General features: G+C 39.5%; 1 protein-coding gene across 1 annotated transcript; it reads left to right on the plus strand.

Moving 5' to 3' along the window:
* The first annotated feature begins 13973 nt into the window (after positions 1–13973).
* Positions 13974–26246, plus strand: LOC139724403 (gamma-aminobutyric acid receptor-associated protein). The gene is made up of 4 exons (XM_071635548.1): positions 13974–14138; positions 21460–21538; positions 24585–24703; positions 25450–26246. Exons 1-4 carry the CDS (start codon positions 14049–14051, stop codon positions 25513–25515), a joined length of 354 nt encoding a protein of 117 aa, XP_071491649.1. The 5' UTR covers positions 13974–14048; the 3' UTR covers positions 25516–26246.
* The last annotated feature ends 264 nt before the right edge of the window (positions 26247–26510 follow it).

Raw genomic sequence — 26510 nt, forward strand, 5'->3', positions numbered from 1 at the left:
GCCGCCATTTTCAAACAAGTCAAATTTGAGATGTTACCTTAACAGTAGAACTACTGATGTGTGGTTTATAACATAATGGAAAAAATTCCATCCCAAGAATTGATCAAACCTACAATATCAATGACTTTCATATAAGAGATGGCGGCCATTTTGGAAAATGGCTGCCATTTTTGTCACAGGTCGAATCTGAAATATTGTGTGGACAGTAGAACTACTAAAGGGTGATTTTCAATGCATGAGAAAAGATTTTCACCCCTAGAATTGATCTCACCTACAATGTCAATGATTTCTAATGAGCAATGGCGGCCATCTTGAAAAAATGGCCGTCATTTTGAAAAAGGTTGAATTTCAGGGGTTATCAGGATAGTAGGACTACTGATGTGTGGTTCGTAACATAATGGAAAAAGATTTCCACCCAAAGAATTAATCTAACTTACAATATCAACCACTTTCATATAAGCCATGGCGGCCATTTTGGAAAATGGCCGACATTTTTCGTCACAGGTCGAATCTGAGATGTTTTGTGGAACGTAAAACTACCGAAGGGTGATTCTTAATGCATGAAAAAAGATTTTTACCCCTAGAATTGATCTCACTTACACTGAAATGTCAACAATTTCTAACGAGAAATGGCGGCCATTTTGAAAAATGGCCACCATTTTCAAACAGATCGAATTTGAGATGTTATCTGAACAGTAGAACTACTGATGTGTGGTTTATAACATAATGGAAAAAGATTTTCATCCCAAGAATTGATCTAACCTCCAATATCAATGACTTTAATATATACGATGGCGGCCATTTTGGAAAATGGCCGCCATTTTTGTCACAGGCCGAATCTGCGATGGCCCTATATCTAAAAATCACCACTGGGGCATAGTCTACACGCATGCCAAATTTCATGCTTGTTTCACCAAACCCACAATTCTTTCACCTATCTGCCGTACTATGTGTCAAGAATGAAATCAATGTCAAGTTGGGGATAGGCTAGAATTGGAGCTGTCGTCAGCATCTCTTTCATTGTGTTGAACGCTTCATCACACTCTGATGTCCATATGAACGGCTGTTCCTTCTTGGTCAGATTGGTCAGAGGTTTGACTACGTCAGAGAAGTTGAGAATGAATCTCCTGTAATAGGACGCTAATCCTAGAAAACTACGCACTTCTGTCTGGCTGGTAGGTGTCGGCCATGATTTCACAACTTCAATCTTTGCTGGATCTGTCTTTACACCATCAGATGACACGATATGCCCCAAGTAGAGTACTTCTGTCTGGAAAAGATGACATTTCTTTGGCTTGAGCTTTAGGTTGGCATCTCTCAGTCGCTGTAGTACTATTTCCAACCTGGCAATTACTTCTAGCACTGTAGGGCCGAACACAATTACATCGTCGAGATAGATGAGGAGTATTTTCCACTGTAGTCCACTGAAGATGTTCTCCATCAATCTCTCGAAAGTAGAAGGTGCATTGCAAAGTCCAAAAGGCATAACCTCGAACTGGTACAATCCTCCTGGTACTACAAATGCAGATTTCAACTTGGCGTCTTCATCTAGGGGAACTTGCCAATACCCAGCTGTTAAGTCTAATGTACAAAAGTACTTAGCACCTTGTAATGCATCTAGTGAGTCAGCAATGCTTGGCAGGGGAAAGGAGTCTTTTACTGTGTGCTCATTAAGAAGTCTGTAATCAATGCAGAACCGCTTAGATCCATCTTTCTTGTCTACTAACACAATGGGAGACGACCATGGACTGATTGATGGCTTAATGATTCCACGCTGTAACATGTCTTCAATCTGTTTCTCTATCTCTTCTCTCTGCCCTATTGGATTGCGTCTCGGTCTCTGTCGTATTGGTGCTGCACACTGTGTGTGGATACTGTGCTTGATTTTGTCAGTCCTTCCAATATCATGATCACCTTTGGAAAATACATCATTGTACTCACTGAGTAGAGCAGCCACACTAGAATGGTACTTTTCATCGATACTGTGTTTAGCTCTTGTGTAAATATCTGTCATATGCTCTGGTACTTCAAACTGGTTGACCATCATCACAAGCTTGTTTCCATGACGATCTGTACATGAGATGATTTCATCTTGAATTTTCACAAACATCTGGTCACAGTTGATTTTGGTACTTGTCTTCTGTAAGAAATCCATGCCGATAATACCGTCCACCTGTATATCAGCTATCACCACGGCTACTTCATACTCCTGTTCTCCGAACTTCATCTTTATTGTAGTTTCTCCATACACACCAACGGGAGCTCCATTTGCTTGCAGCAACTGGGTATCTGTATCACAAATCTCTAATGTCTGTAATGGATGAGTCTCATTCAATGCAGTCATAGACACAATAGTAATTGTAGATCCTGTATCAATCAATAGATGCCTAGTCTCATTTCCAAACTTTACTGGAACATACATCGCAGGATTAACGTCACGTACTGTACAAACAACTGGATTTCTCTCAACATCCTGTGACTCTAATTGCGTGGACCTGTGTGACTGTCTGGCCGCCCCGCGGTCCTTCGAGTAGGCCCCAAGTAGTTTCCCTTTGGTTTGGTACAGACTGTACTCATATGTCCATATTCACCACAGTTGTAACACTTGATTCTTGACTGATTCAACTGTTTCATCATCGAGATAACATCATTCAGATTCTGCTTCAACTCTTGTATCTCTCTCTTCATCTTCTCATCTGCAGGTGCTGAACTGTTACTCTCCACTGCCCGAACATGACGAGGTCCCCTGATTCTCTCTCTCGCTCTTTCAGCATGAATAAACGACTCTGTTGCAAGTGCAGCTGTGATTGCCTCATTCAACGTTTTGGGACGAGCACGAAAAATGGCAGCTCTAATTTCTGCATCATCAATTGCCTCGGAGAAATGTGTCTTGGCCAGTCGTTCGCGAACATCACTTGACATCTCTGGATACGCTAAACTGGTAAGATCTCTGATTGCCTGTCCAAGCTGTTGAACGGATTCATCTTTCTGTCTACGCCTCATGCGCAGTTCCAACATGAAATTCTCAGCTTCTTGCCCTGGTCCAAAACGACGCTCAAGTTGAGTAACCAACTCACGAAATGATATCTGTTCACCATCTGGAAGATTATGTAGCACTTTCAATGCAGGCCCCTGGAGTCGCGATGCCAAAAACTGTGCAGCTTCACTGTCTGTCCACCCATTCAACTTCATGCAAACACAGAAATGGCTGTAATAGTCTGCCCACGAAATTTTTCCTGCGAATTTATCTGGTAAAATATCGCGATGATGACCTCCTTGGAAACCTGGACGAGTTTGCTCAGCTGTAGTCTGTCTGCTGGATACATAATTTGGCAACTGGCTGTACTCTTGTGGAGTGTAGACAACCCTGTGATCGGCTGGAATCGCATCACCGTATTCATTCGCACGGACTGCTATCTCTGGATCTGGTGCATCTACTGCCCATCGAGCAACCCCACCACTATCCACAACTGTTTTGTCGCCAGCCGCCATAGTATCAGACTGTAATCCAGTAGGAACGGCAGGCTCCACCATCTTAGTTCCTTTAATGTTATTTTATAAATAATTGCTAACATTTTCTGTTCTATTTTCGAATGAGTTTTCTGTTGTAATTCTCATCCTTATAATTGTCAAGCGTACATACCCTTACAATGTTCAAGGAGTAAATCTCCTTAGTGTACACATTCAATACATGTATTAAATGGCTCTCAACACATATATTTATAAATCTCAACTGGTCTCTGTTTAATGTCCCATTCCAGACTGTAGTTCGATACACACGGTGAATTATACACACTGAAACACACACATACCACATCAACACTTAACATTTTTACTTCTCCACAAGTTATATCAAGTAACTGCAGTACTCTCTCGACTACATTACCCAATACTAACTCTACTAACCAGGCTTCCTCCTGTTAGTTTACTAATTTGACCTCACAATAGACACAACAAGTAATAGTTACCATAGCAACCATAACCTATAATTTCATATTAAGTAACCACAGTGCTCCTTTGACTGAATTACCCAATATATTCACTAGCTAATCAGGCTCCTTCCTGATAACTATTCACAACTAGTTTCCTCATAAGACAATACAAAGTCTAACACATATTAGTCTACACCATAGATACACAATCTCACATTCTTCTTCCTCTACTACCATTCCTGTTCCATTTGCTTTAATTTTTCCTTCAGTAACCTCTTTAGTCTTATCTTGCACTTTCGTTACCTAACATCCAATAATGTAACCTTACCAAACAAGCTGTCTATAGGAATCCTATTATGACGTTTCCACCGAAAAATATTCTGAACCATCCAAGAACTTCAAAGCTAGCCTATTCTCTGCAAGCTGAAATACCACTTCTACTGCTCTGGTACACTATCATAATCAATACAATTTATTCTGTACTCTACGAATCTAGAATTTAAGTCTTAGGTATACTTAATGCAAAGAACACCATCCTTGCTTATCAAAACAAGGAATTATATTAACCATCCCACCGCTTGGCCACCAAAAATATGTCACGCGAGAGGGGGGGGGGGGGGGGGGGGGGGGGGAAGAAAGAAATGAATCCTTCTGGCTGCCACTAATAGAAATGTGACATGGGGAGTCGGAGACCTGTAATCATACTAAATTGCTGCCACCAGTTAATCTTTGAAAGGAATTAACAAACCTTATTCAGGAGTGTTCTACTACTCTAGTTATCAATGTTATGACAACACTGTTACACTAACGAGAGTCTGACCGTTATCTGATCGTGAGGATGGTAATGTCATTGTCACTGAGCATGTTCGTTGGAACCGAGTGTTTTGAGTACCTGCTACAACACCATGATCACGTGATCTCGAACCGCGCGAACTACTTGATTCGTACATCACATGTGAGCTAGCTACGCGTATGTGCAGAACTGTGGAGTGTGGATCACCACTGACTGTGAATGTCAAAGAATCGTGTTATTTCCTCAGTATGGTAAGTAGACTGTGATATTTGTATGCCTATTTGTGAATGATCATTTCTAGACTATGGTAAGCTATGGATTCAATTCATTCTCTATAAATTAAGGAATTTACGTACTGATACTGGTGTTCTTGTAGCTATCGTCAATCACTCACTGACACTGCACTGCACGTAGAGTCTACATCATACATTGCACTCACGTCATACAAGTTGTCCTTTGACGCAGGCTCAAGATCTAGAACAGTGTACTAACACGGAATCCACATTTCAATGCACACATGACAAACACGACCTCACTCTCTTATCACTGTACATCCATACATCTTCCTACAAACGATAGGTCTCCTAGTAGCGTTTCTACATAATTAGGTAACTATCAACTGTAGATGTTGAATTGTTATGTAGATGTAGCACGAGTTGTTCAATCGATGACTGTTCGTTTTCTCGAAGTCTACGAGGGTGGTTTGGTTTCTTGCATGTTTATAACCAACAACTAATTTCCTGTACCATACTAATCTGCACCATTCTACATCACCATTCATTCTGCCAACAACTCCTTACTACTGTAGACACACAGATATCATATCTATTAAAACTTGACTTTACAAGCACTTCACATCACATCACAAACTCAACAACTTCACATTCACGTGTGTATCGGACAAGGGAAATAAATCATTGTCTGAGAATTTGGGTAAAGTTCAACGGAACTTTAATTCCGGAGGCAATCTCAACTTCCTCCATCAATTAAAACAATCATCAATAATGAATTCATTTTACACAATATACATTCTGAGATAGAGCCATGTCAAGAATATAAGAGCCACGTCAAGAATATAAGAGCTATGTCAGCGTACACCTTATAATAACTACAGGATACCTTATAATCTCTATAATAACCCTATCTGTTATAAGTTAAATCTTCCCTACACTTTCTATACTTTAAGTCATTTTATCCTCACCTGAAATAATAACTAGATATTTTCCTATCAATAAAAACTACATTTATACTCCGTAGAGTTGTATTGGGTCGATGTAATTGTTCATGCTCTTAAACCGACAAACTACGCTCCACAATGATTCCAGGATCATTGGTTCTTATCTGGCGTAACTAGCTTGACTTTATGCGTTATCCTCTGTAACCCATGTTACATAAACCATCACGTCCCAGCCAATAAAGTATCCAACCTAATAAAATTGTAACCCCACACATCACGTTCTGCCTTATACCAAATTCCAGATCCACGTTCCCCCTCTTCTCCGAGCAATAAAACCAAATAACCACTCCTAGCTTCTGACCCCACTCACTATGTCGGTGCGAGCCTAGCTAATAACCGGTACACCTTCAACTCCAAAATTATCTATACAGCCTCAGGAACTCATCCCCTATATAGACAATTATTCAGGCTAACAACATAAAAAGCTTTCCTCTAGGCAATCACAGTTCGTATACTAACTTGTGGCCTCGGCCCTCACTGTCTGAGCTTGTCAAGTAAGCAACAGCAAATACATAACGACAATACTTCTTATTCCTAACTGTTACCCCTAACCCTAACCATTATTATTCCATTTTATATCACGACTCCTGACATACGGTACTCAATGACTGACCTTCATCAGACATGACATAACTTACTACTAAGCTCTACGAGCATTTTCTTGTTATTGTTTCTACTACCATCCAAAAGAAATTTAATAACTGAACACCAACTAGAATTCAGTATGAAAAACAAGAACAACTAACAACTAACTCCAAATACCTCAATCACGTAGCAACGGACAACCTCACATATTCCTATAAGATATCATCATCAATGAATCCGTCACTGATATAATCGCTCATGACTGGAATTTCTACAATTTATACCGACACTGGAGAATATCTTCTCTAGAATTCTATCACATAGCATATTAGCATTGACATATATCTGGTTGCTGCATCTGTTTATAACATATCTCTGTTTTGAGGCATAAGCAACGTACGGTGTTCACTAAATTCTCATTAACATTTCTAGTTGTTGACAAAGCAACAGTGTGTACATTTAATAATTAGACAACAATAACATATTTGATTCGTTTGTTGCATAATGCAACGGGATGTACGCTTGACCTAACGTACCAATTCTACGTCACTGCTGAACGCAGCACGTAAGTAACCATCATGGCTATTTAATTTGCGATCTATGAAATGTTTGGTGTAAAGCCCTACAAAAGAAAAGAAGAGAGAATTCCCAATAAATTTATGAATGTACCAAAATACAAAACTTCTCATGACTTAATCATTTCTGTTGACTTGCTATATTTTACGTACTGTCATGTATCCACTTCTTTGCAAAATACACAGAATAGACAACAAAATATTCCACAAATTCTATCTCTTCATCACTCAATCAAATTATTCCATAAAAGCTTTAACAGAGTTTCTTGTCATAGTTCTGACTGCAAAATCAAATACTTGCTATCTTATATTTTATCTGTATAATTATATGCACTGACAATAATCCTAACAGCAAAATATATGAGGACATTTCTACTCACGTTGAAAGGGGATTCGCTAACTGTAGGGAGAAATGGGAAAACAATTCAACTGTTTAAATCTGTTTAGAGGCTGTAGTCTGTTTTCTTCTTCTTTCTCTTCTAACTGTACCAAACGCCTTATCTCTCGACAAGACAAATTTTCTCGTTCAGGCGACCCCTTTATATACCCTCGGGCCGATCCGAAATTACCATTGGTGCAATGTTATGTAATACAACACCCGCGAACTAATTAATATTTATGGGGAATAAATTGCGCACGCATCGTACTTGTACTGCGGGAGATTCAAATCTACCATGGGGAATCTGGTGTTGAAATAACAAAAACTAGTATTTATCCTGAAAATATCTTGCTTAATAATCATAATTGTTGTGAGAAACAACTTCAACCCATTCAATTTATTATAACACTCATGAATATGGATTTCACATTTGGCGTAACTCGAGATCGTTATACTGCGTAAATACCAGTCCCACATATGGAATTATCTGTATGGCTGTCACATGAACATCACATGAATTCTCGTCTTCTCGTGAAAGACTGTACTCTTTTCTCATCTTTGAACAACGGGCCTCTGTATAATCTATGAGTTCAAAAACAGATTGCAGTCTGTCACTCGAAATTAAGAAAAATCAGGTCACTTTTATGGGGTGAAGTACCGTCTTCGCACACCGTACATATACAATACATGGCTATGTATACACTGTACACTATGTAGTAACATTACAGGGAAAACAAGGTCACCTTGACCTTTCGTCGTACTGTGAGTGTGTACACTCACTCAGATCGCACTTACATATCCCTTAATGCTTTAGAATTCAGAAATGAATCGGGGGGGGGGGGGATTTAAAAAAAAATGAATTTAGTCAAAGATTGAGGGGGTTTCCTTCACAATATATATATATTGCAATAAATCCTGAAGTATAAGGAGATATCAGTATTTTTCTCCATAAATCTTAACTGTAGACGGTTTTAACTAGTCTGGAAACATTTATATTATAATTATTGTTCACATTGTGTGCGTTTAACAATACTTAACGTCGATTATACGGATTTTAAAATTTTACAATGGTTGTTTCTATTCCTAACTCACATTTTAGAACTATTTTAAAGCACTAGTGCTGGGTTTTTGTTTCATCAAATGGTAAATTATGCCTTTATTGTTTCCATTTTTCTTCGATACATGATCACTGTAGACCTACCTCATATTTATGAACACATAAACTGGATATTTAGGCCTACAAAACGTTATGCATCGCTATTTTCTCCTGGGTCGAGCAGAGATTAATGCACATTATTATCTAGTTTTGATGAAAGTCTAGAATTATGGAACTGAAAGAGCAAGTTCATATACTACAAAAGTTATGAGAAACAATGCAAAGTATGCATTGTTTTGTCATCATTTATCAAATAAATTCTGTATTATACTTACATTTTGTATTAGATGGCACACATGACTTTTTACAGATTATTACACACCTACTATGTCAAATATATGAGAATACTAAGTCTTTATATTATGTATTACCTTTCGTTGCATGAAAATAAAGTACATTAAATGAATTGAATTAAATTGAAAAGAATAGAATAGAATGAAATATTGAAAATGAATTGGATATCTGCCTCAATATTGATGAGAGCGTTAAAAATGTATGTTACTGTGTTTGTGTGTGTGAGAGAGAGAGAGAGAGAGAGAGAGAGAGAGTGTGTGTGTGTGTATGTGTGTGTGTGTGTGTGTGTGTGTGCGTGACTGAGGGAAGGAATCAAAACATCGATTTAAATTTATTTTTCACCTCCTTCAGCCAAACAGCAAAAATTCTTATATTGTAGTATTGATGTATATAACATAATATGAAATGAAAGTTATTATATTATTGACCCTCCTTGAAAAGAAAATACGGCCAAAACTATTCTTTTCTATTCAAAATGAATGTTGTTGTTAACAAACAAACAGACAAACAAATATTTATGTACTCAAATGAGACAAAATACGATTGAAGGCCCTTAATGGTAAACAGGTTAAGCTTTCTTTTATCTTAATAACCCCAACGTAGTTTTGCTTTTCCGGTAAAAATAACAACAACAACAACAACAAACAAATAAAACATAACTTCCGTAATGAAATGAATGAAATGAAAATGAAACAATAACTTGATGTACAACTGAATTGTTATGGATCCCACTAGGTCGAGTCTAAATAAAACAGGTTTTCCAGTGAATCAGTGAGATAAAGGCATTATCAAGAGAAAGAAAGAAATAGACAAAGAAAGATCAACAATGCTAGCCCATGATGAAAATAGTGAACTGCAGTCAGTGAGGAATAATGGCCATTCTCAAAGGGCATCGCCATCTATTGTTGTAATAAAGTGTCGATCACAATGAAACAAGTGAAAGCCTATGGGTCTGTGCCTCCAGCCACAGTGGACAGGTGACGCGACTTTGTCCCATGTGACGATCCTTCTCTTGCAATTACCGCAAGAGGGCGTTTTAAGACACTCGACTGCACGACTGCGATGAGGGTGAATCACAAGTTCGTGTGAATAAGCAATTTTTCGTAGTTCGACTTTGCGCATGAGCAGAAGAAAAGAAGGTAATTTGCCACAACAGGCATCGATTTATTTGAGATAAGAATCTGTGTGTCATGGTTATTGCCAGTACATCCACCTGACAGCAAGTAAGCCTCCTTTAAAGCTTATTTGGCAATAATACAGAAAATAGTTTGTTACTGCATACAGTGCATTGGCCTATAAAATAAAGGATGCATTCGCGATTGTTGATGGAGAAGCTTCTGTGAATGGTCAGCTGGTCGATGCAATTTCATTCTTTTGTTTGAACATGACTTCCAGAGATTGCTACGTCAGGAAATCTTCTGCATTGTGTCTCCTTGAAAAAAAGTGAATTGCCTAGAGAGCTGAGAGAAGAGAAAGACAATTTTCCGAAAATGTGCACATGAGCTAATTACGAAATGGCATACATGTATTTTTATTGCTGTCACATCATTCTTGAGGTTGAACATATGGGGGCACTGTGGCATAGTGGAAAAGACTCCCTACTCCCAATCTGAGGACCCGACTCTCGAATCCCGCCCAGTGATTACGTCCTTGGACAAGATGTTTTTACCCACTGTGTCCCTCTCGACCCAGGTGTATAAATGGGAACCTGGCAACGCTAGGGTAATAATAATAGCAGGGCCCTCTGGTAGAGCAGTGGCAACACTGAAGAGGCTACCCTGGGTAAATAAGACCTTATTATTATTATTATTATTCCTTTCCCGTCCTCTTCAGAATAGGTCAGCAAGCCTTTTTGACCTATATTGGTGCAAATTGACAATACCAAAATAAAAACAAAACCTGATTACAGCTCTCATCGGAATTACTGTAGACCCCCCCCCCACACACACACACAATCATTATATCCGAACTATGAAATGAAACACGATTCCCTTGATTCCCATGGAAGAAACACGTTTGATCTGTTGCTTAAGATACATAAACGAAATCATCTTTAGTTATTAAGATTTCAAATACTCATAACTTAAATCGCATGTTTCTTCATATCATTTAGGGACCTAATTGGCGGGAGGCTTTACCCAACACACACACGTAGCCATGCGATGAAAATTAATTATAGATAGTATAAAAAAAATATGCTTAGCCTTGAGAGCTTCTGGTTAAAACTATGGGAAGAGGTTACTCCAAAAGTACTATCCCCGAAGTGAATATCTTTTTTTTTTTTCGTAATAGGTTTGATAAAAAAAAAATTTCAAAAAATGGGGGGGGGGGGGGGGGGGGGATGAGAGGCGAGAATTCATTTAGTGGATGCCATGTCGTGAAGGCATGTTCCTACACTGACCGAAAGCTGCGAACGATGTCAGAACTGCTTGTTGATGTGCGTGCACAAAGCAGTGCGCAAATGTCAGAATTGTTTTGTGACGTCACAATTGTTTTGTTTTTTTGGTAATGGTTACATTTCATGGAGAGTGACGGTATGAAACAATGCGCAATGTCTGAATTGTTTTGTGACGTCACATTTGTTGTTGTTGTTTTAAAGAAATATGACGATGTTTCGGACGGTACGATTGTACGAACCTGTGCATAATTTTAGAATTGTTTTGTGATGTCACAATTGCTTTGTGACGTCATTTCGGAAATAGTACTCCAAGGAGTGTCAAAATCAAATATGCCAACATCGTGACATAACTGAAAATGCCTATAGGCGCTGATCCCGTGAATCTCTTTCAACCAACCACTAATAGAATACATTTTTAAAATCTAAAATATGACATATATAGGGCCTAATCTCATTTTAGAGTACCCGTTTGATATTGCCTGCATTACACGTTAATTATCCGCAATGACAATGCTCCCCCCCCCCCCCCAAAAAAAGTGATATCTAACTATTACTTTTGTAAAGATGTGTTTCCTACTCAATGCGATCATATTATTATTTTGGCAACAAAGTCCCTCTCGACCCAAGTGCGTGAGTGAGTTAGTGGCAATGGGGTTACACTATAGGCAGGCTCGACATTAAAGGGGCTGAACAGTACTGGTTGAGGTGGGGATTCATGATTTTTACATTCCTATAAGTGAGATAATGAGAAACCTCTTATGAAATATGAAAGAGCATGTAATTTTTAGAAGGATTCAACGTTTATTTGATGAAAATTGGTTTTCAAATGGCTGGGATATTAAAAAAAGTGATTTTTAATAATAAAAGGCGACAGGCCACAACTTTATTAGGATCATAGTCTCTTTGTTTCACCTTGTTTTTGGATATCTCGGCCACTTCAAAACCGATTTTCATTAAATAAACTTTTGATACCCCTTAGAATTGCATCCTCTTTGACATCTCATATAGTGGTTTCTGAATATCTCGCAAAACGTTAAAATCTAAATCCTCACCTCGACCAGAACTGTACACACCCTTTAAAGCGGTGGCCCAGTGGCCCGGGGCTACCAGAAATAGATGTAGGGCCAACATCTGGGAAGCATTCATGAAGCGTTTTGGTCGGATATTTTTCTGACAAACTGTTACAAGCTACTGAAATCCTTGCATCTGATTGACTGAGAGCAAATTTCTCTATGTCGGACAAAATGCTTCATGAAATGCCCCCTGGACATCAAATTCATTGTCCGGTCATCAAAAGTTATAGTGTCAAGCCTTGCTATATACCGCATGGAACTTGGGAGAGGAGTGATATTGAAGATGTGTTCCTGTGGGTAATAACATTATGATTGTCATGGCGGTGTAGGACACTATTACTAACGATGTCTCCCACCGTTTTCTCCTGATTCGCCTGCAATAGTTTCCCTTATTGTGCAATATGAAGGGTCAATTTAGGGTGCATGTGAGCGAAACGTCCATTTGCGCAGGTCAGAAAACATGTCGTTTCTGCATTGAAAAATACAAAACGAAGGGTAGAATTAATGACGTTATTTCTTACATTTTTTAAATATAACTTGTGCCCCTTCGGTTCTCTCACTGACTATTTAAAATAGTATGTGTGTGACGTTTTAAGCAGATATAGTGCGTGATTGAATAGTTGCTAGTTTCGTTTACTGACCGTGGTTAAAAACTAAAACTCTGCAGGGGTTTAGGATGGTTTGTATAATACTTCATAATAGAGTATAGGACCTATATGTCGGCGTAGACCTATACACTTGGCCTATTAATCGTTCATTCCTGCAACTTCGCACTTGGTTAGGCCTATATTTCTGGCACATCATGTTGTATACTAGTAATTGTTATCATTGGCAAAAATTATGTTTGCATAATAGACTACAGTAATTTTTCGACCTTGTGGTCGCATATCGTGTCAAAATGAGAGAAGAAAGGGCAAAATGCAAGCAGAATCGTCCACCTGCGGTTCTGTAATACGTAACGGAGTCACGATGATAAAATTGAAAAGAATAATCAGAGCAATGTATGTTTTGTGAAGGGGACAATACGAGAAGGGATCGGAAGGACCTGTCAAACTAGAGAGCTATAAAATTATAGCAGTTCCCACCTCCATGTTTACAGCTATATTTCTTTGGTGCCTAAGTCTTCGAAGTAAAAGTAATCAGGAACATCAATTTTTGTTCCTACTCGTGATGTGGTCTTTTGACATTACGCTTGTTCTATTTATAGTAACAGCCACAGCTGACAACCGACCCTGTGTTAGTAGTAGTGCACTTCGTCGGGGATGTCCACATCTATGACGCAATCGTGGGAATCGCAATCTCCTACGCAATAACAATATCCTTCCGCGTGTGTCGTACATACAGAAAAAATAAACTTTCTCACGAAACAATATCCGTCAAAATTGAAGTCAGGTCACCCCATCTGATAAAACTAGAGCGCAGTAGCACATAAAAAATGCTGCTTTAAAGGTGTGAGAGGTATGAATGCAGTAAATTCATAGTGTTAACCCATTTTTACACCAGTGTGAAAAAACAGAGGGCAGGAGTAATTCGGTTCGCCATTTTATCAACAAAGTGGATGTGCATGCAGGTAGCGTAGACACAGTGATCTGACTCTGAGTCCACAAATTTGATTAAATCCTCAAAATGAAGTGGTTGTACAAAGAGGAGCACCCCTTCGAAAAGAGGAGGCAAGAAGGAGAAAAAATCAGGAAGAAATATCCCGACAGAGTGCCGGTAATGTATAATTTTTCGCACAGAGAGTGACTTGTTTAGGTTCTTCGTGCTGTGAAAAAGTAGGCCTACATGGCTGGCATACGCGTAATAGTGTGTGTAGATTGTCCATGGGATACTACACTACTATTGCTATTACTAGTTGTATCACGTAGCCTACGTTTACGTTTACGTCGCAGTGAGTTACAGTGAGTGCAGTGAAGCAGTGCATTCGCACTCATCGGGAGTCATACATTCAACAGAATACCGTCCAGATTTTCTCTAGTTTCTACCTACCACATACATGTATATAGCACATATGACGTAACGTGACTATAAGCTTAAAACGACTGCACGGCTTCGCAAGTAGAAGTGCTTAAAATACAGCAAAATTAGCTCTTGATTTGAACACAACGCGGTCGTATTCATTTGTGGCCGTGGCAGTGCAGTGCAGTGTCTACCGAACTGAGTAGTTTGAGCACAATCATTGTTTGTAACTAACGTTAACACTAGCAGTAGGCCCTAAAGCAAAACAGCTAACAAGTATAAAGTACTACCTGTACTACATGTAGGTTCCCTACTAACCCCGTCGCGGGGCGCTGTAACACAGTAATAGCCCTTTACGGTACGTATTTGTCCGTATGGGGTCGCTGCTGCGGTTAGTTCCCTACATGTAGGTAGATAGTAGGGAGGGACCTGGTGTAGGCAAGGAGATACAGTAGTAGATCCTTGGAAAGAGTTCCTTATGTCCCCCCCCCCCCCACCAACTTAACCAAAATAAACAAACCATTATATCCCTCACAAAATGCATCTCGTCGTCTGATTGGTCGAGAGCACTGTAAACAACAAAACATAATTCTATCATACAAGTGCGCGAAAAAGACTATACTCCCTAGGGAAATGGTAAAAACTATACCACGCTGGTGATTTTCGCGCCTTTTTTGCTTCGCGTCGCGACGCGAAATATTTCACGTGTAAATGAATGGGTATCGCAGCACCTTTGCTTCGCGACAGATTTCATGTACAAATGAATGGGTATCGCGGCGCCTTAGATCACTGCACTTCTCGAGAACCACAAGGCACGCATACACTCAATGCGACACGGGTTACGTTAGAGAAACTCAGAGAGACTCTTATAAAGCCCTCATTCTACCTAAAAAGAAAAAATTGTATTACGTTACAACAGAGTAGGCGATATCGTAGATCTATAATTAGACAACAATAAGCAAGATAGCGTTAGGGTTCTTCGACGTACCGTAGGCCTTTGGGGAGTTCATGCTTCGCCGTTTTAAAGTTGGTCTCGCAGTTCACTAACTCGAGCGACCCACCCAAAAGATGTTGACAAACGAAACTGCAGTAGATAGTAGGCCTGCTTTAACGTTAGCGCTAGTTAAGCCTAACGTTAGTTCTACCTGTCTAACAGTAGGCCCTATTTCCCGTAATCTCATTCCTAATAATTATTTTTTAGAGTGTCTAATGAGTCAGTTACCGTACGAACCGTACGAATCACACAAATTTACAGTGGCACTCGATGCTTCAATCGCTAGAATTTTTCCAGTGCCTAATCTAACCTTATACGCTGTTACTGAATGCTACCCAAATTTACAATGTATACTTGCATTTTAACAAGAAGTGATAGTCCATATTCATGTACAGACAGCTAGGTAGAAAGACGACAGAAAACACAATCAACTGCAGCTCACAGTCACATCGTTGATCAGCTCGAGCACGCACATCACCGCACTGTACTGGCAACCGAACGTACTTGTTGACAGATCGGATAGTGAAGCGCGTAGTGAGTTTGCAGTTTGCGCATGTTTACCAGTACGTTGTACAGCAATGCACCGAGTACACTTCAGCGGCTGAGCGCGCAGTTGTCTCTTCATAGTACGCGTACGCGCTGCCCTCCTGCTGAGCTGCTTTCCCGAGCGTAAATGACTTGTCAATCTTCTTGAAAAGTAAAGCAAGATGCCCTTAAAAAAGAGGTAAATTACAGAATACCAGCAGTCGAATACTCTTAAATTCATTGGGAGGGATATAAAACAAATATACCAGGCCAATTTTTCGAGGCACCGGTTGAAACTATGTGCCTTCGGTGACTTCAGTAGCACTATTTTCTTCGGGGCTGCGCCCCTCAGAAAATAGTGCTACTGAAGTCACCTCATGCGCATAGTTTCAACCAGAGCCTCTCAGGCCTGGTATATTTGTATACTATCAGTCCGGGAAACCCGCTCATGAGGACCGCCCCCGCGTACGAGGATGGTCCCTCCTCATGAGGACCTCCCCCCGCCTCATGAGGCCCCCCATTCACTTCTTATTCATCTCACATCTGACGTATAAATTGTCGCAACTTTGCACGGTGATTTTTTGTTACACACACATGTCCACTATCCATGATGAAAAGAAGAAAAAATCCTGTCTGTTTTTTTTTTTTCAAAAATCAAGTTTTAATCAACCGATGCAGAGCGCCCATCAAAACACGGGCGCCAGCGCATTCGCACAATGCAAGACTGCCGCACCTAGCGGCCTGATCCAACTAAATATTTTCGATGCTTTTTTCTGCGGCTCTCACCTCTCCGCGCACGAATCAGCCTCGTGAAGCTGAAGTCTGACATCTTTTTACATAAATTCGTAACGAGAAAAATTAAATCAGTACTAACCTGATCTTGTCCATATATTCCAAATTACTATTCCACACTGATAGAGTAGGTGGGTGGATGACATACTCCAGTTTGTTAGCAAAATAATCACTTTGTAGGTATGACGAGTTCACTTTCTTCGTCAATTCCGCCCACGATTCCGCCGTTTGGGCGCTTTTTCTGGAATCATCCCGCGACGCGACGTACGTCGCATCACATCACGCATCCAGCACATACCAGACTGGTATGTGTTGGATGCGTGATGTGATGCGACGTACGTCGCGTCGCGGGATGATTCCAGAGAAAGCGCCCAAACGGTAAGCGGGCGGCGTGTATTTTTTAGACGGCACAGATTGGGGAAACTAAAAATCTATTGGGGACTCTATCCCTAAACCTAACCCTAATCCTAACCCTAACCCTAACCATCAAACCCAAACCCTAACCCTAACTTTAACCCTAACCCCAACCCTAACCCTAACCCTAACCATAACCAAAAACCCTAACCCAACGTTTTTCCCATAAGTTTAACACGCGCCATGCCCCAATCTGTGCCGTCTTAAAAAAAACGCAAGCGGGCGGCGGAATCGTGGGCGGAATTGACGAAGAAAGTGAACTCGTCATACCTACAAAGTGATTATTTTGCTAACAAACTGGAGTATGTCATCTTAATTGTACCCACCTACTCTATCAGTGTGGAATAGTAATTTGGAATATATGGACAAGATCAGGTTAGTACTGATTTAATTTTTCTCGTTATGAATTTGTGTAAAAAGATGTCAGACTTCAGCTTCACGAGGCTGATTCGTGCGCGGAGAGGTGAGAGCCGCAGAAAAAAGCATCGAAAATATTTAGTCGGATCAGGCCGCTAGGTGCGGCAGTCTTGCATTGTGCGAACGCGCTGGCGCCCGTGTTTTGATGGGCGCTCTGCATCGGTTGATTAAAACTCGATTTTTGAAAAAAAAACCAGACAGGATTTTTTCTTCTTTTCATCATGGATAGTGGACATGTGTGTGTAACAAAAAATCACCGTGCAAAGTTGCGACAATTTGTACGTCAGATGTGAGATGAATAAGAAGTGAATGGGGGGCCTCATGAGGCGTTCCCCGGGGGGCCTCATGAGGCGGGGGGAGGTCCTCGTGAGGAGGGACCATCCTCGTACGCGGGGGCGGTCCTCATGAGCGGGTTTCCCGGACTGCTATTACCCCTTATTAATAATAAACTAAATAAAGGTTATGGGAAGTCTTCCCATAAATGGCATAACCTTTATTTAGTCCATTATTAGTAAAAAAAAAATAGCAATCTATCCATTTTTTTTTTTTTTTTTTTTTGCAAACTAACAGTGCTAGTGGGGGGGGGGGGGGGGACATAAGGAAGTCTTTCCCAGATCCTTGACCGACAAGTAAATTTTATGTCTAATTCCGCGAAAAACTTCTCATTTAGGGCAACATCCCCAGTATTCGGTCACTTAAGCTTTTTTACAGTATTTTTCAAACTAAGGTAATACATACATACATCATATCTACAGCAGTGTATGTGAAATATGTCAATTTTCATTTTGTTAAATATCACACAGAATTTCACAAAATCGCCAAATATATCACCTTGAAAATTCCCCAGTGTACGGTCACCGCGACAAGTATTCGGTCACGCAATATGCGCGTTCAAAGTCAATGCGTGTTCAAGGCAGCTGAAAAAATGCGTGCGCGCGCTACCTTGTGGGCGCAAAATTGCATCGGGGACGTTGCGGCGCACGTTGGTGACCGAATACTGGGGACTCGGCACTTGCATTCAACCCTTGTACATTGAGACACTGTTTTTCTTTTTTGTTTTTGAGGATACCATCATACTCCAAGCTTGCGATAAGCAAAAAATCCCGAGAGAGAACGGCCTATTTCTCGATTTTTAGCGCTTTTTCGGCGACCCGTACTCTTAAAAGTGGGCCTTATCCGCGCACGCTTTTGGAAAGTAGCGCCGATTCTGCACTTTTGACGGTAAAATTTGGGATTTAGGATGGATTTTTGAAGGGGGCTATGGGAGTTTCCTGTTGTGAATGAGTGTGCAAGTGTGTGAATTGATGTGATATGCGTGTGTTGTGACAGTTGAACTTACTGGCTGGTGACTAGTGATAAGTGACCGAATACCAGTAGCTGACCGAATACTGGTGCTCTTACCTTAGGCCTACATGTATAATATTGATAATTACATTTGCTGGGTCAGTTTTTCGCTTCTTAGAGTACAGACAGACACCATTGATACATACGCTATTGCGACGGTTTCAACCGTTCTGGTTGAACGCAACTTCGACCCAGTTCCCCCCGCATAAAAATGGTTATTATTATTTTTTACAGCTTGTTTGAACCAATCTGGGACAAATATATACAGGATTAATCAGTAAATACTTTGACTCGCCTCTTCCACTGTTTCCTCCTGTTTTCTGGTTGTTTCCTCCACTTCTTTGCAGCGCTCCCCAATTCATCGCCGCCTTCGTTTGAAAAATGACCGCTTGAACGTCTATGGCAAGCCAAATGCTCATTCACAATATTACGTATTTAAATTTAGTGCTTGAACAACTTACTAGTACTTTAGTCAATAAACGTAAGTGTACCTATCTAGTGATTGTATGGAGCATTTGGCTTGCCATAGACATTCGTGCGGTCATTTTTCAAATGAAGGCGGCGATGAATTGGGGAGCGCTTCAAAGAAGTGGAAGAAACAACCAGAAAACAGGAGGAAACAGTGGAAGAGTTAAGTCAAAATGTTTACTGATGAATCCTGTATATATTTTTCCCAGATTGGTTTGAAAACCAAGCTGGAAAAAATAATAACCATTTTTATGCTGGGGAAACTGGGTCGAAGTTGCGTTCAACCAGAACGGTTGAAACCATCGCAGTAGCGTATGTATCAATGGTGTCTGTCTAAGAAGCGAAAAAACTCACCCAGCCCAACAAACGTCATTATTATAAATGAGAAGTTTTTCGTGGAATGAGACTTAGGGCCTACTTGTCGGTCAAAGTAGATCCCTACAGTACTTTCTGTCTTTATCAAGTCTGATTGACCATTTGATGGGCTGGCTGTACTTTTGAACCTTTATAATTTCTAATCCGAGAACCATAGGGCCTACAATACATACATCGTGTGTATGTAAAATGTATTTAGTAAAATTTAAGTAACTCAATTTATTGAGACTGTTGGGGCTTTGACTTTTTTTTTTCCATTATACAAGTGTTCAAAATACAAATGTGCATGTCTAATCCTTAAAAGTACTTGCCAAATTGTACGACAGTTTAACCACCCGTCGATCAAGTTCCATAAACTGTGTTTAATATTTTATTTTAGGTGCTGTAGGCCTACATGTACATGTATTTGTGGCACTGCTGTATCTTTTTTCCTTAATGTCTGCTCATCATCGTTGGTATATGTACAAATTGTACATGTATTTGAATTTTCATATAAGGTAGAGTGGAGTACATAAAGGGTACAATTTTTAATACGTTTTAATAAAGTACCAGTGGTACATGTATGTGTACTTCAGCCCAATTGTTGTTCAGTACATGCATGTTGTTATGTGATTGTTTTTATTACAGAATTGTCAAAAAGCCTCATTATTACAAAAAGGCAACTCATTCTTCAATTTGAAACACAATAAAAAAGTGGGAAGTTGTATTATTCCCTCTAAAATTGACAAATTTTGTATTTTGTTCCAGATTTTCTGCAGATGTAATGAATTCAATATTTAATAGGCAATTTAATAACATCTACACTTGTGTACTACAGTTTGTATACTACCAGATTAGCTACAGTGTATTCTAAATTCTGATTAATTACAGTAAATGAGTAAGACAGTTTTGCTACAATGATGAGTTTTGTTTGTTTCTTTGTGTTGTATGTTGTTGTTGTTGTTTTTTTTTTTTTTGCACTTCTTTGTCAAGACTGCTCTATACTGTAGATCAGATTTTATATGATGTTGGGTGAGAGCAGTGAGCCCTGAAATTGTACAGCATCAGTACATACATTTAGGTGAACACTGCATGTACAGCCTGTGCATTTGTATGGGATTGCCCATATTTGAAACTTTTTTTTTTGTTTTTTTTTTTTGACACAGGAGCTTTTCCAACATTGATAACCAGCAGTGAGAGCACAGTATACATTGTAGGGAATAAATTGTGAAAGCAAAGTACATGTATTGTAGCATCATAGGAAGAACTCAACTTCCCCAAGGTTGCTTATTGGATATGTGCAACATGCAAAAGTACAGTCAACCTTGTCTATCAGAAATCAAATCTATTTGTACTGAAGAGATAGCTTCAGCTTGTAGAAAATGTGACTAATGGAGGATTAAAACCAATAAATATTAAGAGAAGAAGACTTGAAAAGACCTTTGACTTTGATAGGCGATTTGACTTAAAATGTACTGTACAAGAGGTTGACTTCAGCAAGACTGACTGTATAATGTGAATGGATTATTTATAGACCTTGTCCTACAAAATGTAGTCTAAACATTGTGAACTGTATGTGTGTACGAAATTCTTGAAAACTGGTAATGAAAAACTAAAACTGAAAGGGGGGGGGGAGGGTATATGTAGATACAGTATACAACTTGTACCCGCACACACACACACACACACAAAAAAAAAAACTTGTAACACGTATTCCAGAAGGTCTTGTGGAAGTGTGTGTTACAGTGCATCTCTTCTTTGTTTTGTCAGGTCATTGTTGAAAAGGCTGCCAAAGCTCGCATCGGAGATCTCGACAAGAAGAAGTACCTTGTTCCCTCAGATCTGACAGGTATGTTTTGCTTATGATCATTCTGCAATTGAGTCCAAATAGGCATTGTTTTGTACATGTATATAGTATGTAGGGTAGTTAAAAATGAAAAAAACAAAGTTGTACAAGCCAAATACAATGTATGCACTTGGATGTCCTATCACTAGGATCACAGTTTACCAGTGTAGTGCTGAAATGTGCTCCATAAACTTTTTCACTATCTTTCCATTTTCATGTGCACAGCATCATGGGATATGTAACATGTACACTTGTACAAGTATAATAGGGATTCTCTACATCATATCTAACCTTACAGTACTGATCATCAGTACTAAAATCCTGTAGGCATGGCATACTGACATTGACAAAAAAACAAAAAAACAAAAAACCCTTGTCTCCCAAAGACAGACTAAAATGCTGTAAGTTTGTGTGGATTGTTGCTCTTCATGATTGGTAAACATGTGCATGGAATACATTGATGTACATTTAAGTGTTCAGACTTCATAATCATGACTCAGTGTGTTACTGTCAGAGAGTGAATTCAAGTTTCTTTGAATTAAAAAGATACTTGTATGTTGTATTATATCAATAATGATATAAAACAAAAAAGGGGGAGGGTACCTGTATATCTGTTCTCTTAATTCTTTTCAAGAGGTACAAACTTGTAGATCTGTGTCTTCTACAACAACAACAGTTTCACTACAGGGAAGTGATTAATTTCCCTGAAGCCCCCGTTCTACTATCGTGATCTGGACCCCAATCTTTCCCGATCTAGCAGATCGGGAGAGAGCGGCAAAAGCGTACGGTGATCGGAAGCATCATAGCAGCAGCGTGTGGAGGTCGGGGTTGGAGCGGGCATTTTTTCAGATCGGGAAGAAATTTTGAACCTGTTCAAAATTTCTTCCCGATCTCCCCGATCAAAATTGACCTATTTTTAATCGTACGGCAAGCGGGGAGAGCGTAGTGACAGCGTAAACGCAGTGGGATGAGCGTATTGAAGGTCTTTCTGAGCGTAGTAACATCGGCACAAGAACGGGAAGAAAACTTACACAGAAATGTCTGCCAAAAGAAGATCAAGGAGATAGAGAGGCAGAACTGTTGAGGAGGAGGATGGCATTGTCGCTGCACCTGTCAGGGCAGAACATGAAGAAGAAGAAGGAACTCAAATTTTCGAAGAAGGAAAAGAGATGAAGAAAAAGAAGAGAAGAAAGCAGCAAAGCAGCTACCCAAAAGGCGAAGAAAGAGAGACTGCACGTGATGCTTAAAGAGGAGGAAGAGGACATAGCAGAATTTTGAAGAATATGAAATCTTCTACAACTGGAGGAAGACAGACTATAACAGCAAGGACATCAAGAAAAAGCCTTGGAAAAATCAGCATATCTTTGTTTATAACAATGCATTGCTGCAAAAGAACCGGGAGTTGAGGAGCCTCTTCGAGGTCCACAGTATATTTCTTCGGCTCTGCATGCTAATAAGTTGACTGACTGCAGATCGACAGTCGAATCGGGGTACATCGGGACACATCGGGCACCTTTCAGCTCTCTGAACGGGGTGACAGCGTGATAAGATTGTATAGATCGTTCAGAGCGTAAATACAGCGTGCATCGATCAGATAACATCGGCAACATCATACTGACAGCGTAGCTATATCGTTCTAAAGCATAGCTGCAGCGGCAGAGATGGTAATGCCTCATTCCTGATTATCATAGTAAGAGCGTAGCAAGCACGTGTTAGTCGTAACTACAGCGTACCTAGAGCGTTCTAACATCGTACTGTGTCCAGATCGGCCCAGGTTTTACCCGATCCTTCCCGATCTGAGAAAATTGTCAAATCGTAGCGAGAACGGCATAGTGGAACAGGGGCTTAACTCTTTCTTTTAGTTGGAAAAAGGGGGAGGGGTGGCAGGGGGATAAAAAGTTATTTGTTTTTGATCCTACCAAGAAAAGCTGCAGTCAAAACTTGGGGGGGGGGGGGGGGGGGGGATCATGCAAAATTCTGCTTCCAATTGTTGCCAGAGGAAATAATTGTACAATGTACGTTGTACAGTACATAAGATACAAACATTATGTACCACTTGGTGTGGATGATCTGTAGCTTAAGTACTCTACAGCTCGCACACAATGCTGTGTTGGTCATAAGGTTGTGACAATCCTTAGTCTGTAACATTGATATCAAAGAGCATGATAAGTTTTTAGTCCCTTTGAAGTTTAAAAAAACATGAAGATACAAATCGATAGTAATTCATTTTCATTAGATCTGTGGATTTGTACAAATGTGTATGTGCTACCAAATTGTCACTGCCATGAATGGTTCAACTATGCCTCTTGGTGTTTGCCTGCTGGTATGCATCAAGCACTGTCTTGCATTTTCCTTCTTCAGGAATCTTTTGTCGAGAGCAATATTGGATTCAGAGGGAAGGTAGATCAGTATTAGATGTTCCTATCCCCCCCCCCCCCCCCCCAAAAAAAAAAAAAATAAATAAAATGGAAAAAAAAAGGGAAATCCAGTCTTCAGTTTCTATTGTAGGAAAAGGGCTTTGAAGTTGAAAACCTGGAAATATGATCTTTATACATGCACACCTTTGTGCTGACTATCTCTCTCTCTCTCTCTCTCTCTGTCCTGTGCTTGACAAAACAAGGATTTGGAAGTTGAAAACCTGGAAACATGATCTTTATACACCTTTGTGCTGGGTATCTCTCTCTCTCTCTCTCTCTTTCATTCTCTCTCCTGTGCTTGACAAAACAAGGATTTGATACTCTGAAAGACTGAAACTATGCAAAGGGATAATCAGATAATTCAGTGACTTAGCATAGTACACACTTTCTTCCAGAATTAATTGTGACTTGCTTGGCAAACAGATTACACAATATGACAGGTTGTCATCTCATGATGAAGAAAATGGCCCTACAAAATGTACCAGTACATAGATCTTTATTAGCATGCATTTTCAGGCCTGTTGACTATAAATCCATGGTGCAGTTTTCTATGAGTTTTGTGCTGCATGGAGAGAGTTTTAGAACCTTGCTCTATTTCTGTTTGTTTCTTATTTTATCTCTCCTCCATACAGTTGGTCAGTTCTACTTCCTCATCAGAAAAAGAATTCAACTCAGACCAGAGGATGCCCTGTTTTTCTTCGTAAACAATGTCATTCCGCCGACCAGCGCAACAATGGGACAGTTGTACCAGGTGAGTTTTAGCGCGAGAATGGTGAACTCACCTCACCAGAGATGCTGCCTCAACTTACAGTAACTGAAAGCTTGTAGATCGATGGATATATTATTTTTCAGTCAGAGTAAATTGAAGCTTAAACCTGCCTTCAACAGTTATAGAGTAAAAATGCTGTATACACTGTATGTAGAACATTTCTTTTCTTACAACTTCGAATGATTTGTACAATTTGACAAGTAGCATATCGTCCCTTGGAGAGTCAAAAAAACGTTCTTAATCTTCGCAACATTTTTTGCTACATGAAAAATAACATCATTGTTAGTATCAAATAACATTATTTTAGATTACATTGATGATTTTAACATTTTAAAACACAAATCATTATTTTAAATCCAGTTGATGTTTGATGTTTATGATTGAATATAGAGCTTTTAGCACACACTGTACATGTTATGTAGATGCCTATTGAGGTACAAGGTCTTGTCACCCTGGATACAATATACTGTACAGTACGTGCTGTGTATTTGATTATCATATTTTTGGTAAAGATGATAGTTGAAGTCATTCTTTAGATTAGCAAAGTGTAAATATTCCACTGTTTAAATAAATTCATGTTTTTGTGTAGCCACCACAAGAAGTAAAAACACTATTTGCCATTTTTCATCCCGCCTTATGCTGTTATCACCTCTGACTTTACATTTGTTTGTGTGTTTAAAGCCCAATACTTGTATTTTCTTCTATTTTATTGCTTTCATTTTGAACAGGACCACCATGAAGAGGATTTCTTCCTGTACATAGCCTACAGTGATGAGAGTGTATACGGAGCATAGAGTGCAATCCACGGACTCGGCTGCTCTCACTTATTCCGTGCTTTGTCAACACACAATCATATAATCAATAATACACTGGAGGAAAGAAAAAAAGGAAACAAAACAAAACAAAAAGGATATTTAAACTTTAAAGAAAAAAATGCGAGAAACAACCCTGAATTGAAAGAAGTCAAGATGGAAAGTGAGAAGCATGAACTGAAAAATAAAAATAAATGATTAAATAAATAAAGATCGTTGTGAGCTCTACATAGAGAGTATGCGAAGAGCACTTTTTTTTTCTTTTTTCTTTTTGTCTTTTTGCCTTGGCTCTGTGCTGGTAATAAAGGCTTTTCCTTTGTTTAATTAATACTCTTCTTATTTGTCATTTATCTAGAGATAGCGATATCAGCTTATCATGCTGATATTATTCAACAACTATATTTTAATGTAAATAATGCAATGTGTGTATACACTGTAATTATTATATGCATGTAGAATTTTGTGTAATCTGGTTTGTAGGTGCACTGACTGTATTATAAGCGGATACGTGAATTTTTCTGTTAGGAAATTTTAGGTGCAGCCTTTGAGTACATGCATGTACATGTATGTACAATATGTTGCCATGCATTGTGAAACCATTCACGTAAGCTGTACGCTGTCACTGTGAAATGAAAGTGAATTAAAAACGTGAGGAAGTTCAGAGATCTTGCCTTTTATACCATGTATAGAAAGGTCTTGCGGGGGGGGGGGGGGGGGGGGGGGGGAGTTGGCAGTTAACACAACGAAACTTATGAAAGACACTTCTGTGCGTCACATACACTGTACATATAAACCTTGCAGTCATTTCACCTGAAGCACTTTACTGTGTTTGCGTTTTACATGTTCTGCTTTTTATAGTGTTGAGAATCATTTACTCATCCCCACTGATTCAAGTGAACTGACAGTTAACCCTGGGATAAAGTACATCAGAAACATGACTTTCCCTCATATCAGCTTGGTGTTACAGGGAATCAAAT

This window comes from Diadema antillarum, unplaced genomic scaffold, assembly GCF_040938485.1.
Source record: "Diadema antillarum isolate AM-2024a unplaced genomic scaffold, OU_Dant_1.0 scf00000212, whole genome shotgun sequence".
Classification (NCBI taxonomy): Eukaryota; Metazoa; Echinodermata; class Echinoidea; order Diadematoida; family Diadematidae; genus Diadema; species Diadema antillarum.

Coding starts and splice junctions, on each gene's coding strand:
- LOC139724403 (XM_071635548.1), top strand. CDS start 14,049: ATGAAGTGGTTGTACAAAGAGGAGCACCCCTTCGAAAAGAGGAGGCAA. Junction 14,139..21,459: donor AATATCCCGACAGAGTGCCG/GTAATGTATAAT, acceptor TTGTTTTGTCAG/GTCATTGTTGAAAAGGCTGC. Junction 24,704..25,449: donor CAATGGGACAGTTGTACCAG/GTGAGTTTTAGC, acceptor CATTTTGAACAG/GACCACCATGAAGAGGATTT.